Source organism: Giraffa tippelskirchi, chromosome 11 (assembly GCF_054371585.1).
Source record: "Giraffa tippelskirchi isolate mGirTip1 chromosome 11, T2T-mGirTip1v1.2.pri, whole genome shotgun sequence".
In the NCBI taxonomy this organism is placed as follows: Eukaryota; Metazoa; Chordata; class Mammalia; order Artiodactyla; family Giraffidae; genus Giraffa; species Giraffa tippelskirchi.
The window spans coordinates 83384406-83401457 of NC_137285.1; the positions used below are offsets into that span (position 1 = coordinate 83384406).

At 39.9% G+C, this 17052-nt stretch overlaps 1 protein-coding gene across 1 annotated transcript; it reads left to right on the forward strand.

The window, feature by feature from the left end:
- The first annotated feature begins 346 nt into the window (after window positions 1-346).
- LOC145527967 (stromelysin-1-like) lies at window positions 347-6648 on the forward strand. Its single transcript, XM_081546521.1, has 10 exons — window positions 347-506; window positions 1276-1520; window positions 1613-1761; window positions 1895-2020; window positions 2424-2588; window positions 2774-2918; window positions 3831-3964; window positions 4379-4538; window positions 5270-5373; window positions 6292-6648. Exons 1-10 carry the CDS (start codon window positions 402-404, stop codon window positions 6390-6392), a joined length of 1434 nt encoding a protein of 477 aa, XP_081402647.1. The 5' UTR covers window positions 347-401; the 3' UTR covers window positions 6393-6648.
- Window positions 6649-17052: the final 10404 nt, after the last annotated feature.

Consider the following 17052-nt stretch of genomic DNA (forward strand, 5'->3'; position numbering starts at 1 on the left):
AATTCTTTTTACCAGGTCAACTTACTTCTTTCAAACCCACAAATGTAAACTGCCTAGTAAATTCCAGTCATTTTTCTCCAGACTTAAAAAAAAAAAAATGCCCCAGTTTTCTTCTTACCAAGACAGGAAGCATTTCCTGAAGATTAATCACTCTTTTGACTTGCAAAATTGGAAACGTTGGGAGAAATTAGTAAAGTAGTTTGTATCATCCTACTTTGGATTCAGAATTTTTGGAAATGGTCCTGTTGCCGTTTGGAAGAAAGCAATCATGAGTCAAGCTGCGGGCTATCTAAACAAACACTGTCACCTTATAAAAATCGGACTCTAGACGGTGGACCTAGTGGAAGATAGGCAGAGAGCAAGCCATTAAGACAACATCGAGCTGAGAAAAGTCAGTGAAAATGGGAAATCTTCCGATTCTGCTCTTGCTCTGTGTGGCAGTATGCTCAGCCTATCCATTGGACAGAGCTGCAAGGGACAAGGAAGACAGCATGGACCTTGTTCAGGTAATTAGGGGAGACGGTCCTCACATTTCCTGATGGCCCAGTGGGGAAGCTCTCTCTGCTTTCTATTTATAAAGCTCACCCAAAATTGTTGGAACTTACCATGTACGAAGTTCAAAGGCAGAGTTATATAGTGTTGCATAGAAAGCGTCTCAGTATCACTCATCTGGGCTTCCCTTTTTACATTGGAAGGAAAAAAAGCCAGAGATGTTAGGTATTTTCCTAAGATCAAAACCACCTTAGTAGCAGCATTGTTTAAGATACATGAATAACAAGTGGAAAGTGTATGAAATGTGTCTTATTTTGAAACTTCTGTAGGTATTTTAATCCAATATAAGGTTAGCTGGATATTTTTATTGCTGCTGTCATGGTTAGACACAGAGATTTTTCTAAGTGTTTTTCTTAAGCCAGCTCCTTGTGAGAAGCATAAAGTGGAAAATGGAATAAACGTAGCTGAAATATACAAATACACACAAGGAAGTTTGATTGTTTTGTTTATCTCCTTTAAGTTCCCTAGATACTTACCTTGATTTTCCAATTCATTGCAATTTTCTTTGCTCTGGTAGGAAAATAAGATGCAGAGATTATTCTGTTACAAAGATAAAGCAAAAGTGAAGAACAGCCTGTAATTGAAGAATTAAATATGAATTTGACTTTTATTTCAGTAAGCTAGAAGACTATTTCAAACAGATTAAGCGAGCAACTGCACAAATTCACTGCAAACCACTAAAAATCAGAAGAATGACCTAAAACTATACTTACTTTCCATTAGCAATATCTAGAAAACTACTACAACCTTGCAAAGGATACGAAACAGTTTGTTAGAAGAAAGGACAGCAGTCCAGTAGTCAAAAAGATTCAAGAGATGCAGAAGTTTCTGGGGTTGGAGGTGACAGGAAAGCTGGACTCGAACACTCTGGAGGTGATACGCAAGCCCCGATGTGGGATTCCTGATGTCGGTTCCTTCAGGACATTTCCGGGTACACCCAAGTGGAGGAAAACTCACCTCACCTACAGGTAGTGGGTCCAAAGGGATGGTGACATACTATTGAGATTTGATAAATTACTATCACAGGAGAAATAGTGTCTTTATTTTTTTTTTCATACAGAATTGTGAATTACACAAAGGATTTACCCAGAGATGCTGTTGATTCTGCCATTGAAAAAGCTCTGACGGTCTGGGAGGAGGTGACTCCACTTACATTCTCCAGGATCTATGACGGAGAAGCTGACATAATGATCATATTTGCAGTTAGAGGTAAAAACACAAAAACACAACAGAAACAAGGGGGGAAAAGCCAACAAAATTTTATCTCATGCTGTTTCATTAGAAAAGATTCCAAAGAGAGCCTAATTACTGATCTTTCCAATACTTTTTTTCTCTCTCTTAGAACATGGGGACTTTTTGCCTTTTGATGGACCTGGAAAAGTTTTGGCTCACGCCTATCCACCTGGATCAGGGTTTTATGGAGATGCTCACTTTGATGATGATGAACAATGGACAAAGGATACATCAGGTTAGTGACACATCTCTCAATTTTGGTGTTGGTTTTTGTTTTAACTTGGAGAAATCTTAATAACTAAGAATATTGAAGAAATGGAGTGTAACAGATTTCCCAATGGGACAAGAACCAGCAAAGGCAGGCTGGAGATGAGAGTAGTTGGATATGGCTGGATACTTTGTCTCAAAGATTGATTTCAAGAATGAGCCTTGAAAAACACTAGACTTTCCATTAAGTGTAATCAGTCAATTGATCAACTAACCGAAAAAGAAGGTGGAGGGGGGCAACAAAGGTACGGTGTGCTTCCAGGAAATAAAGGAGTATAATAGCTGACCAAATGAACATAATACACAGCTAACCTGTCTAATGTATGTGTATTTAAGGAATAAGTAACTGTTATCTATGATTTCTTAAATAGGGATCAATTTATTCCTTGTTGCTGCCCATGAACTTGGCCACTCCCTGGGTCTCCAACACTCAACCAACCGTGAAGCTCTGATGTACCCAGTCTACGACCCCCTCACAGATCTCGCTCGGTTCCGCCTTTCTCAAGATGATGTCGACGGCATTCAGTTCCTGTACGGTGAGTGGTGCTGGAAAAATTAGAAGTGGTAGTTTTGCAATGATGGTCTTCAGGAAAGCTTCCAAATGCTGCATAAAGCATTTGTAATTTAACTCGAGGCGCTTTGAGAGCGTGTGGAAAGCATATACAGTGCCAGAAGCATCATTTCCTGCTGATGTTTGCATCCTCACCTCTGTCCCCTTTAGGGTCTCCTTCGGTTTCCCCTAATGACCAGGCGGTGCCCACGGAGTCTGTGCCTCCCGAGCCTGGGACCCCAGCCGCGTGTGATCCTGCCTTGTCCTTCGATGCGATCAGCACACTGAGGGGAGAAATCCTGTTCTTTAAAGGCAGGTCAGTCCAGAAAACTTTATATTCCTATCTATTCTTTTGATGTATCAATACAATGCTTAGAGAGGAAAACAAATAGAAACTTGATAGAGATTTTTAGACATTTAAAACAAAACAATTTTGCTCTGAGACTTGAAATTATTCTGATGCTCCACTTTCCACATTTTCCTAAAACTGTCAAGCTCATTTTCAAACACTTAGGATGGTTTGATTTTTATCCTGTAATTGTCATTCCCAAATATTATTAAGTAATGGTTACTTTTGAAAAGTCACAAGTAAAACTTTAGAATCTGAATTTTATCTTTACTTCCTTTAAAAATGATACCAGGACACAATTACATTTAATCAATTAATTTACTCACTGCTGGATACATATGCACATGATAAAACTGCACAAGTGGAAAAAAAGTTAAAAGAAGTCATCATCACATCACTGATTCAGTTTCTCAGTTCTCCCTATCTCCATCCATAGTGATGAATGCTTAAATATCCTTCCAGAATTATTCCATGTATGTATAAAAATATACTTACATGTACATATATGTACATACACATCTGCCTTTCTTTTTGAAAATATAAATGATGATGTAATATATATTACTGTTTTGCATGAATTGTAGGTGTTTAAAGCTTACAGTCAGTTGATTAATTTGCATTATAGGATAACTTCCCTTTCACAGAGACATTATTCTGGAATCCTATGCCAACAGATCCAGTGCAGTCTTTTGGGGAAAAAAAGGAAAGATTTTTCCTTAATGGCAACATGCCTGATTTCTGTCTGTCATTGATCCAGAAGATGAGGGAGTGGAGGAAAATGGGTGAGGGAGGAAAATGGGTGAGGAAGGAGCGTGAGGAAAACACGCTAAAAGGTGAAAGACTTTTCTCAGTTTTCATTTCTTTTTACATGCATTTCAGACATTTTTGGCGCAAATCCTTCAGGACGCTCGAACCTCAATTTCACTTGATCTCTTCATTCTGGCCATCTCTTCCTTCAGGCATAGATGCGGCGTATGAAGTTACTAGCAAAGACATGGTTTTCATTTTTAAAGGTAATTCTTATGTAACAATTTCTTTAACTTGCTGAAATAAAGCTTCTCACTGGAAAATTGATGAATAATTTTTTTCTACAACAAATTTTGTCTGCTTTATTGGTTAAAAGTAACAAAGCTGTAATTGAGACTGGCATTATTTTATTTATATTTTATAGATGATGAAATGAACATAAGAATAGAAATAGCCCAGATGTAAATTCCTTCATTTGGAATTTACAACTGTGTTCATTCCCTCTGTGTTCATTCATTGAACCTACAAGTTTTTGTTTAATGTCTATTTGGGGCTGGTAAATCTAAAATTCTGGCTTCTTTTTCTACTATGAAATCAAAGATGCTAAGACATATTTCCAAAACCAAAGACTTTTTTATTATAGATTCAATATGATTGTGGTTTTTTCCCCATAAAAACAGGAAATCGGTTCTGGGCCATTAGAGGAAATGAGATACAAGCAGGTTACCCAAGAGGCATCCATACCCTGGGCCTTCCTTCAACAGTAAGGAAAATAGACGCAGCCTTTTCTGATAAGGAAAAGAAGAAAACGTACTTCTTTGTAGAAGACAAATACTGGAGGTAATATTTGCTTGTAATAACTCTGTATGATCCTAGTTAGGGAAATTATCTTCTTTCCCTAGGAAGTCGCCTGCCTTCCTCTTAGACCTTCGTCCCCCACAGGAGGAACGTGGGGCTCTAGACAGCAGTGGGGGAGTCCCTGTGTGTGAGCTCAGTCCCTCGTCATGCTCAACCCTTTGCAACCACATGGACTGTAATCCGCCAGGCCCCTCTGTCCATGATTCTCCAGGCAAGAATACTGGAGTGGGTTGCCATTTCCTCCTCCAAGGGATCTTCCTGATCCAGGGGTCGAACTTTGTGTCTCCTGCATTGGTAGGAGGATTCTTCACTGCTGAGCCATCTGAGAAACCCCAGTGACAACATATATGAACCAAATATGATAGAAAACTTGAAGTTTATATTTGAAATGAATGATTGAATTCACTTTGTGTTCACATCTTTTTGACGGAAGGATGATTAACATTCTTTCTGTCCAGACCAAAGACATATGGTAGCAAACAGCATCTGCTAGATCAAGATGTTGCCTCTCTTTCTGGTAGAGATACAATTTTAAGAGCCAAGTTTGCAGTACCATTAAAGTCACACATTTCTGTAGCACTAAACATGTCTGACATTTATTTGCAAATGTTGGAAAGTTGATTAGAATTCCACATTAAACCTAACATGATTTACCGATTTTGATAACACGGCCTCTGGTCAATGCTGAGCTTTGTTTCTTTTACGTGGTGCAGATTTGATGAGAAGAGACAATCCATGGAGCCAGGCTTTCCCAAGCAAATAGTGGAAGATTTTCCAGGGGTTGAACCAGAGGTGGATGCTGTTTTTGAAGTATTTGGTAAGAGGATACTCCTTTTGCTGGCAGAGGGGCACTTGAAACATTCTATAGTACCAGAAGAAAGACGAAAGTTGAAGTATTTAATAACAGTTTTCTTTAACCAGATTCCTCCTCCCAACCCTAAATTTCAGCTTACAAATTTCATATCAATTGTATGACTACTTCGTATAAAAGGCTGTATAAAACCCCCTCAAGTGGTGTGGCCAAGTTCAACACTAGCCAGCTGGCTTCTCCATCCCACCGCTAATTCCCACGGAGAGTTTCTCTGTCTTTCTTGAGTAGTCAGTCAGTTGCCAATATTTAACTTTCCATGAGCCCAAAGTTGAAAAAGAAGGACTTTTTCCCCCTCAGGGATAGATGGGTGGAGGGATGGATGATCTTATTGGAACACAACCTGAGCAGCAGGTCGTAAAGTTCATAAAGGATTGTCTGGTTCTGAAAGAGTCCCTGAGAGTCTCTGAGGCCAGAGGATCAGGCTTCTTCGTCAGGAAAGGGGAAGAGGAGTATTCAGAAGGAAAAGTGTAAGGATGCACGGTTTCTGAAGATGGAGAGAATTTTATCTGGTTCCAAGCGGAATAACCTAATAGCCCAGAGCCTGGTTCTGCCGTCAGACAGAGCTGGAGTGGGGTGCTGTTCCCATCCTTTCCTTGTTGAGTGACCTTGGGCAGGCATCTAAATTTGTCTGAATCTCAGCTTCCTCATCTGTAAAATGGAGTTAGATATATGTGCCTCATAGGGCTTTTACAGAAAGAAATGAAAATAAAAGTCATGCAAAATGCTTAACATAGTTCCTGGCACATAGTTAATCTCTATAAACACTTTCTACTTTTAGGTATCTGTTATTCTGAGTTTTGTATGTTGCCAAATTTATTTACTTGAAGAAAAATATCTCATTATTTCCCCTGTCTGCATTTGCAGGGTTTTACTATTTCTTCCATGGATCTTCGCAGTTTGAATTTGACCCAAATGCAAAGAAAGTGACACATGTGTTGAAGAGTAACAGCTGGTTGAATTGTTAGGAGAGATGTTTAGAAGGCATAACATGGGCATTTTAAGTTAAGCTGATAATTCTTCACCTAAGTCTCTGTGAAATGAAATGGTTCGTGTTCTCCTGTGTGTGCAGTGATGGAGAACGAGAGTGTGAGCTGTGTGTCTTGACCACTAGCCTCACATATCACAGGGCATTCAAATGGGCTGTGCATTTGTACTCTGCTCACGTGCATTAGCCTCCCATGGGAACAAGGTTAGCACACTGCAACAGGCAAGCGACTGTATATAGACTATTTGCTTATTATTTAATAAAGAGAATCTGTCAGTTACTTCATCGTGTTGTTTGTTTCAATGAATGCACTTTCCTCATGATCTTGGGCGTGTTGTGGACTGATCAGTGGAGTGGAAGTACAGGATCAGGGTCTCCATGGCTGGGACCTCAAAATGGGCTCAACCAGAACTGGAAACAATCTGCCGTTTCCCCTCCCCAGGTGCCCTACCAAAGGGAGGCTATAAAGATCTAGGGGAGTGGTCACCGTACAGGGCAGGCTCTGAAAAAAGTTGTGAAGCAGAAACCTACAATTAAAGCAAATCACCTATTTACACACCTCATTTTTTTCTGGTGGGAAAATAAACCTGTTCTTTATCTTCTCCTTTTACTTATATAGTCCATCAATGGAGTTCCTTTCCCTGCCCAAGTAAATAATTGTGCTCAGATCGCCTCTATTCACACACGAAAATACCCTCCTGTACTCATTTTGTATCCGTCCATGCCCCCGTAAACCCCCATGGACAAATGCTTATCCTAAAACCAGTTTGCCACTCCTAAGGAATATGTGTAGCACAGTATTGGCTACACAGTAAGAGCTCATTCATGATATAACTTATTAATTCATTTGAGAATAATTTATTAATAGTATTCCATGTTTCTGGTATTGTGCTAGGTTGTGGGCATGGGAGCCTGAGAAAATGGACACTGTCCCTGCCTCATTGAGATTATAATCCAGCAAGAAAGACTATATGCAAAGAGTGACGAGCATAGATATGCATCTGTAATTTTAGTAAGAGATATAAAAGAAAAATTAGGCTTCTTTGATAGAATAACAGGAGGGAACTCCTTTGAGCTGGGTGGTTTTAGAAGTTTTGCAAGAATGGCATTGGAGAAGGTTTTGAAGGAAGACATGAAAACTAGCTGAGAAGATGGTTTGGACTAAAGCGGTCACAGGGGCAAATCAGATGGGCATATGAACATATATATGATTGGCAGCAGAACTCTATGATGGCTTAGATATGAAGTTTATTTAACAGATAGAAGTGGCCAGAATAACTCTCAAATAGCTTCGTTGAGCCTACAGGTTGATGAGGAAAGAACTGGAAAGAATCAGTTTTGTGAGAAAAGGGCAATAGTTAGGAAGAATTGCTCAGTTTTGCTAATTTTTGAAATGTCTGAGAGATTCCCAAGTAATACCATGAAATAAATGAGCTTAGAACTCAAAAAAGAAGATATAGTGATTATGTTTGGTGATAAATGTTAACTAAACTTACTGTGGTAAACATTTTGCATTGTATTCACATACCAAATCATTATGTTGTACACCTAAAACTTATACAATGCTGTATGTCAATTATACCTAAATTTTCTTTTTAAAAAAGAGAGAAGATATAAATATGTGGGGTTTTTCAGCATTTGATTAGTCTTATAGTGCAAGAGATACCAAATGAAAGATTTTTATGATGTAATCTTAATAAATAACAATATTTTGCCAAGGATTGAATATGTCTTTATTTTAAAAATTAACAAAATTTATTTGGTTTATTTTTTGATAGATATTATGCAACCACCGCATGAGTCTGAAAGGTAAAAAACATGCAATGAAAAATTAATTTTCCTCGCATGTTTATCATCACTATCTAGTTCTTTTTTTCGGAAGTAACAAACTTGAATTTTAAGAATCCTTTCAGAATGATTTTATACATATACAAGCAATAATATTATCTTTATAAGTTAAAGTGTGTGTGTGTGTGTGTGTGTGTGTGTGTGTGTTAGCTGCCCAGTTGTATCCGACTCTTTGCTAACCCATGGACCAGAGTCTGCCAGGCTCCTCTGCCCATGGGCTTCTCCAGGCAAGAATACTGTATTGGGTAGCAATTCCCTTCTGCAGGGGATCGTCCCAACCCAGGTCTCCTATATTGCAGGCAGTTTCTTTACCGTTTGAGCCTCCAGAGAAGCCCTAAGTTAAAATGGTAGCATATAAACTCACAGTGCTCTGCCATTTGCTATTTTCACTTACTATAGCCTGGCAACCATTCCACATCAGTACATGCAGAATTTGCTTCACTTTTTCATGACTACATTCTGTGAGATAAATATGTGATTTATTTATTCAGTTTCCTATTGGTCACTAAATTAGTGATTAAATAAATGCATGCATCAAAGAAATAAAATTTAAATATAAAATAATAAAAATACATTTAAAGTAAATAAAACTATTACATTAAATGATAATTCAGTAATGTGTAATTTGTGGTTGCATGAGTATCCAAATGGCCCACGTGGTGGAGAATCTAAACAATAGTTTCCCTATCCCTCCATCTCTGCTCAGACTTTGAAGGTTAAGCTTTTCATCAGATATGCAAGTGTATTCAAGGATATTCATTGTAGCATTGGGGAAAATAGTAAATAAATAATAGCAAATAAATCAAATAAAATTGTAGGCATCAGTATACTATTTTCAGTATTCAGTGTATCAGTAGGTGATTTTAAATATTTTATTATTATTCCGATTATTTGATTGGCATGCAAAAAATAAAGCTGCTCTCAGATATTAGCTAGTCCAACTGAAAGTCTGACATATATTATTTGTCCTGTTTTAATGCAGAAACAAATACTTTACATATATCACCTCACTTAACTCTTATTTGGGAGGTAGAGATTATTACATCAGTTTTACAAATCTAAGGATTGCTGCTCAGAGAGGATAAGCCATATCCTCAAGGTCATGCTGATAATAAATGGCTGAACCAGAGATGTAATTCATTTTGTCTGACACCAAACTTATGTATGAGCCGCTCTGCTGCTCCCTACTCTTTGTATTGATATGAACTGACTATACATGTGATGAAAAACAAAAGAGATGGAGCAGAGGAAAGACTGATAGAGGTAATAAGTCAATAGCTGGAAAAGAGATAAAGAAAAGAACTGGCTCTTTATAGCTGGCTGAATCAAAAGGGGAGGTTGGAGTGACCTAGGCATGGGTGTGTAATACAGACTTTCAAAAGTCAAAGGTTTGTAACTCGAGTAATTTCTACAAGTGCTGCTTTATATATTTTTCCATTTAAATAAGGAATATTAACTCAGGTAATAGAACATTTTATGTGCATCTAAGTGTACAGGAATATGGCTTGTTTTTAATAAATAGTTCATTCATAATTCAAGAATATTGAATGACTCATCAATTAGGATTCTGCTGGATAGTAGAAAGGGACAGTGGGAATCTTGCTCATCCATTCATGCACATCACTAATTAGCTGATGAGGCATTTGGCTACCTTAAGAGAGTCATAGATTAATCCTAATTGTAGATTAGTGATTTTAAAAAATCACTGCAAAATCTGATACTAGAGGAAAGGGCATGGGTGATGCATAAAAGAGCATTGTAAAGGACTTTCACACTCCTGGGACAACACGTGACACATGAGACCACAGATGCATTTTCAAAGGCAAGAAAATATTTTATATAGATCTGTTACAGAACATCAAATTGATTTCCCTGACACATTCTGAAAATGACAATTTCATTTTTAAACGTTTCTTCACATGAACTTGTTTTGAGTTTCATTTTCCATGAAGTCCTGTCATGTTACCATTTGACTTTGTAGCAAATGAAAAAGTCTTTTTCTCAGGGCTTTCAATCCACGTCAGTTTTTCTGATTAATCAGATTCAAATTACATCCTCATGAGCAAGTGAAAACTTGGGAGGAGAGTCACAACCGCAAGACTACAGTTGGCAGAAATCTAGGTCAAAATTCTGCTAAGAACGGACAGAAGTGCTTCCAACCCTTTTGGAGCTCACAATTTGGGGATGATACCACTGATATGGAAATAAACATAAAGGGCAGGCAGGATAGGAGACATTCATTTCTTCCTTTCCTTATTTATTCACTCTTTGGACAACAGTTACTAAGTACTCACTGTATGCTTAGCACAGTGCTAAAAGCTTGGATAAATTTGGACAAATCAATGAACAAAACAGATGACGATTTTGTCTTCTTAAAACTTACATTCACAAGAGAGGCAGACAAGAAACTACAATTAAGAACTATAAATACATTACATCGTATGTTAGAAGGAGATACGTGCTTTGGAAAAAAGAAAAAAGGAGAACGAGGTAAGGATTTCAAGTGAAAAGGGCTGGGGCGGTGAAGCTGCACTATAAACGCTACAGTACAGAGCCCCCCTGAGAAAGTGATGTCTGAACAAAGATGAAGGAGGCAAGAGAGTCGGCCAGGTGAGCTGGGAGGAAGAGCACTCCAGACAGAGAGAACAGCTGAATGCAGAGGCCCGAGGTCCCCGTGCTCAATGTTCAAGGAAGCGCAAGGCGGTTGCTGATGGCAGTGAAGCCAGAGCGAGGGGTGGGAGGACTAGAAGAGAAAGGCGGAGAGATGACAGAGCAAGTCCTGCGGGGGCATACGGGTCGGTTTAAACCTTTGGTTTTTGGGTGAAATGGAAGAACCACAGGAGAGAATAGGTCAGAAGAGTCTCTGGATACTGTTAGATTATTAACAGACTGTAGGGGAACATAGGTAGAAGCACAGAGACCTGTTAGGAGGCAATTGTACTATTTTAATCAAGCGAGGATGGTGCCTCCAACCAGGGGTTAACAGTGGTAGTGGGGAAAAGTTATTTGAGAAATGTATTTGCAAATAGAATCAGCAGGATTTAGGATGTGAAAGTGTGAGGCTGTAAAGTGTAGGAAAAAGAGAAGAGTTTGGAGGACCTGGAGGCTTTTAGGACAGCGCTGTTGAGCCGCCCTCATTTGAGGCATGAGCGGGCTGTGGTGGGAAGATCTAAGTTTAGTTTGGGGCTTGTTGTGTGTTTGCGATGTCTATCTTACATCCATACAGTGACGCTGGATTTATGAGTCTGGAGTTGAAGCAAAAGCTCTGGATTGGAAATGTAAATTTGGGAGTCATCAGCACATAGATGGTTCCATTTTTTATTAAAATTTCTTTGTTTTATTTTTAAACTACAACTTATTTTTAAATTGAAATTTTTAATTAAAAAATCAATTAATATTTTGGCGGTGCTAGGCCTTTGCTGCTGCACACGGGCTTTCCCTAGCTGGGGCAGGTGAGGGCTGCCCCCAGCTGTGGTGCATGGGCTTCCCACTGTGGTGGCATCTCTTGTTATGGCGCGTGGACTCTCGAGCGTGTGGGCTTAAATGCTTGTGGCACATGGGCTTCGTCGCCCTGCGGCTCGTGGAATCTTCCCAGGCCAGTGATCGAGCCTGCATCCCTGCACTGGCAGGCAGATTCTTAACCAGTGGACCACCAGGGAAGTCCCACATAGATGGTTTTCAAGTCTTGTCATTGGATGAGCTTAACAATGGAGGAAGAATATAGAAGAGAAGTCACCTCAAAAAAAAAAAAAAAAAGCACTGGGCACTCCAATATTGAGTTAAAGAACGCATACACAATAAATTTATATTCCACCACTCTTCCATAGTACTGACTTGAAGCATCAGAGTCGTTAATGAAACGAAGCGGGATAGCAAGTTTATCATAATCTACCATTTCAGATGGACTCTTTTTTTCGACTTGTGAGAGTCCAGGTGTAAATCACTATTTTTATATAAATGTATCTGACAGAAAGAGGAAGGTAGGATATGCTGTTGCTATGGACAGTTTGGGGCAAGAATGTGTGAATCCTCCTGGATGATCCAAGGATGAGCAGATGATGAGTGAGGAGGGGTGTTTCAGCAGGTCAAGGGAGGAGATCAGGGAGGAGCGAGTGGAGAGGGCAAAGGATTAAGGTGATGAAATACGGAATCACACAAGGAAAGGAATATAGATTGGTCATGTAGGAAGTGGATAGCGAACAAGGAGGCGTCTGGATAGAATTTTCACCCAGAGTCCCAGGGCTGAGTCCAGAGAACCTGTAGGAGAGCCATCATTCTTCCTGGTCTAGGGACCAAGAAAGTGCCAGTTAGTCTACCTGAGAAGCAAAACCAAGCTTAACCTTCAAGCAGGAAATGGGTGCTTCCGTGGTTTGGCTTATCTCTATCCCATTCATGCCCTGATGAATTCATTCCTTAAACAGACTGCATGTCTGAGATTGCCAGGCCCTGTGCCAGGAATGAAGATACACTGAGATAAGATTCCTGTTCTTATTCTAATGGAAGAGACAGAACAGTGAATGGGCAATCAGTAAACAAAGCACTGCTCAGGCCGAGCCCAAAGGGCTGGGGACACACACAGCCACTAACCCAGTTTGGGGACATCAGGGAAGAATTTCAGAGGAGATACATTTAAGCTGAAACCCACAGGTCAAGCACTTAGTGAATGAAGGGAAGGAAGGATGATATCCCCACCAGACAAAAGCCATAAGATGTGTCAAGATCTGAAGGTGAGAGACCTTGGCTTCTTATCTCCTTCAACTCCTTAGCATGGCATCAAAGTCCTTCATATTTCAGCCCTGTTTGCGTCTGTATGACAGCTCCCATTATGGCCCACCCTAATGCTACACTCCAGCCATTGAACCACTTGAGGTTTCCTCTACACGCCAAGCTCTCTGTCCCCTCCAGCCTTTACGTTCAGTCCTTCTGTTTGCTGTACCCTCTGTCTGGCATATTGTGGATGTCTGCCTAGTTCATTTCCCTTCTCTGGACGTGTCCTCCTAAGGGCCGGGTAGGTGTGGCTGGGCTAAGCAGCCATGCTTGTACCAGAAGTCCCACAGTCGTGCAAAAATCGGATTGGATTAAGGAAGGATGCAGGAATAAGACAGAGCCTATGAGGTGCTCTCTCCCAGAGTTAGACACAACCCATAATCCCCAGGCAGACCATACTGTGGACAGAATCTATAAGATCACCTAGGGTGGGAACCCGAATCAGGACCATGGTGTGTCAAAGTCCTGCACAGAATATTCTCATGGGGGAGCACCCTCCCTGAAGCAAAGCTGGTCTACAGAAAGAGAAAAGGGCAGTGAGCCTGCAGGCCAGAGCTGAGAGCACAAGGGAGAGAGAGAGACTGAGAGGCGGATGGAGGCAGAGCCTGTGTCTGTCCCATTTCTCAGGAAGGCCGTCCTGAGATTGCAGTCCACGAGATTCTTCCAGTTCCTTATTATAAGTCCACTGCAATCATCCTCCAATGAAGTGATTCCTGGCTTAGACATAAGTTGGGAGTGGATTGGCAAGCCACAGGCTTTCAAAGCATATGTGAGATTTGCTGTGGGGTCCCAGCAGGGCAGAGGAAAATGCCATGTCGAGGCGCAGCCAGCAGTTTATGAAAAGAGGAGAAAAAGCAGGCGGTTCAACTGCTATCTGTGTTGAACTGTCTCCTGAAAGCTCAAGCCAGGGCCTCCCTGACAGCAAAGTTTTAGGGGGTTTAGGATGAAAAGTAAGGTGTCTGAAGCTGTTGGTTACTCCTTGTCATCTAAATTCTACAAGGAAAGAGATATATTACAGTCCAGGTTTCCTTACTGAAAATTTTAAAAAAAGGAAATAGCTGTTGCCAGAAGCCCTTATAGTCTGAATTCATATTCAGATTATGAAAATGTGTCTGGAAATTAATCATCCACTTGGCTGAACTGTATCCGTTCCTTGCTCTGCCCTACTGAGTCCTAACAGTAATGGCAGGGTTCTCAGTGATGGGAACTGGGGTGGAGACTGTTGAGAAATTTGGTGGAGGAGCTGAAGGGATGCAACTCCCTGCCCAACACATCCCTTCAAACCACTTCTTGCCGTTGGATTCTATATGATTCCTCTGAGTCTTTAAAATTAACTTCATTTGAATTCAGTTTCAATCAGATGGTTCCCGAGGAAAACACACATACTGTTCTCTCAACTGACTTGCTCTTGAAAAGCAATGCTTACTTCTGGATGTGAAGAGCCAGCAGGACCCTGTCAGGTCAAGTGTGAAGAGGAAGGATCAGGATCAGGACCATGTGGAAGGGTGATGATATGAGGGAACATGTCATGGCTGGGGACTAAAGAGAAGAAGATTTTTTTTTTTCTGAACTAAATTATAGAGAGATGAATATTAAGTATTCAACAGCTGAGCCACCAGGGAAGCCCAATTATATAATTAAGAACATTAAATTAAAAAAAAATCCATTACATGTTATTTAATAAATGTGACAACTGAGAAAGCACACCCCAAAGCATATGAATTAACTCAGTCAGTGAATAATTCAGCAATAAGTCTATTTCAGAAATAGTCAGGCTATAAACAATAAATTAAACTACTAACTTACTCAGTTAATGAGCATTACCTCTTGCACACAAATAAAATTTCTTAAGCATATCTGAAGTTGATTAAAAGTGCTTCAGAGAGAAGCGAAGAATGTTGTTGCTTTTCAGTTGCTAAGTCGTGTCTGACTCTTTGCAACCCCATGGACTGTAGCATGCCAGGCTCCTCTGTCCTCCACCATTTCCAGGAGTTTGCTTAAGTTCATGTCCATTGAGTCAGTGATGCTATTTAACCATGTCATCTTCTGCTGCCCTCTTTTCCTTTTACCCTCAATCCTTTCCAGCATCAAGATCTCTTCCAGTGAGTTGTCTCTTCTCATCAGTCGCCAAAGTATTCCAACTGTGGTGTTGGAGAAGACCCTTGAGAGTCCCTTGGACTGCAAGGAGATCAAACCAGTCCATCCTAAAGGAAATCAGTCCTGAATATTCATGGAAGGACTGAAGCTGAAGCTGAAACTCCAATATTTTGGCCACCTGATGCAAAGAAGCAAAGAATATAGAGAGATTAAAAAACCCTGGCCTTCCCAGCTTTTACTGAAAGAGAGGTACTTGAAAATCCACTTAAGTCATTTAATCCTTGAAAGTGAAAGTGTTAGTTGCTCAGTTGTGTCCGACTCTTGGCGACCCCATGGACTCTAGCCTTCTAGGCTGCTCTGCCCATGGACTTCTCCAGGCAAGAATACTGGGATGGGTTGCCATTTCCTTCTCCAAGGGATCTTCCCAACCCAGGGATTGAACCTGGCTCTCCAGGCAGATTCTTTACTGTCTGAGCCACCAGGGAAGCCCTTAATCCGATGCTCATTAGAAAAAAAAAAAGATGCTTTGGGGGAAAATTCCACTCTGGGGTTTGGTCCTAGTAAGTGTCAGGCCACAGAGTAACAGCTGATTCTTAGCATAATCATCTCTATCAGCAAGAACTCCTCAGCACGATCAAGAGGAAACTGTTTCACTTTCCTAAGACAAAATTAAAGGTGAGTATTTATGATACTTGAACTTCCTGGCCATGATTTATACCACTAAGAAATTTTCCACCTTGACATTTACTCTTCGAATCACAGTCAGCTTAAGGCACTGAAGGTGATGATGATGTGACACCTTATAACACAGCTGCTCCTGCGCAAGTTTCCAAAAGTAACAAAGGAGGTAACTCACTGCGTTGGCTTACATTGTGGGTTTAACTGGAAGTTAAATTCCCTCATTGCGTAATAAGACTTTCCTCAAGACTTGTATTTAATTTATGTTATAGGTAGTTATTTGCTATCAATATTTAGCATATTGAATATATTTTTGTCAAGACTCATAGTTCTAGTAGTTCTGATAGCTTTGCTTCCAATGAATTAAAGCAAATAAAATTTGGGGGCATGATTTTCTCATCTCAATGTAAGAGGGTTAAGGTAAGTGATTTGGAGTGTCTTTCTAGTCTAAGAGGAATTAATACTCATTGAGCAGCTATTATGACAGCATGATACGTCCTGCGTTTGAGGAGTTCACTATCCTCCAAACCGCTGTGGCATATCTTAATATTGCTATTTTCATTTTATATGTGAGAAAAGGAAATACCATAGAGGTTAACATGCCTAAGCTTAGAGGTCTAAGTTGTTGCAAAACTCTAATTGAGTTTTGAATCCAAATCTTCCTTACACAAAAACCTGAATGCTGTTTTGGTTCTATATTGTTTCTGAGTACATCTAGTAACTCTACATTTGCAACCAAGCTGTCTAGAGTATCAAGCAGTAAGAGTGCATCAAATTTTTATGTACATATATAATTTTGGTTAATATGCTAGGGAAAATTTGGCCTTTTTATTTCAGGAAAAATAGTTATCCAGAAAATGAATCTGGATTTATTTCTGAATCCAGAAAATGAGTTTCATGTCTATGAAACCCTAGTATTTATCTTGTATGGTTATGTAATACCCGGTCACAGGGACAGTCTTAAAGGGCAGGAAGTGAAAATTTTAATATGTAATCCTTCAATTTAAAAGGTACATATCAGTTCAATTATATTGTAAACAAATGGGCTAGGCATTATTATTTCCTTTTTGTAGTTGACAACATCAAAGATTGCTCAGCTGTGATTCAAACCTATGTCATTTGATTCAAAATTCTGAGCTTTTCCTGCCACACCCTTTCCAAGGTACTTGAAAGAAAATTCCCTCCCCACAGGTAAGGTAACTATCCTCACTCACTACAATTAGAAAATCACTGTTTTGTGCATAAATCTC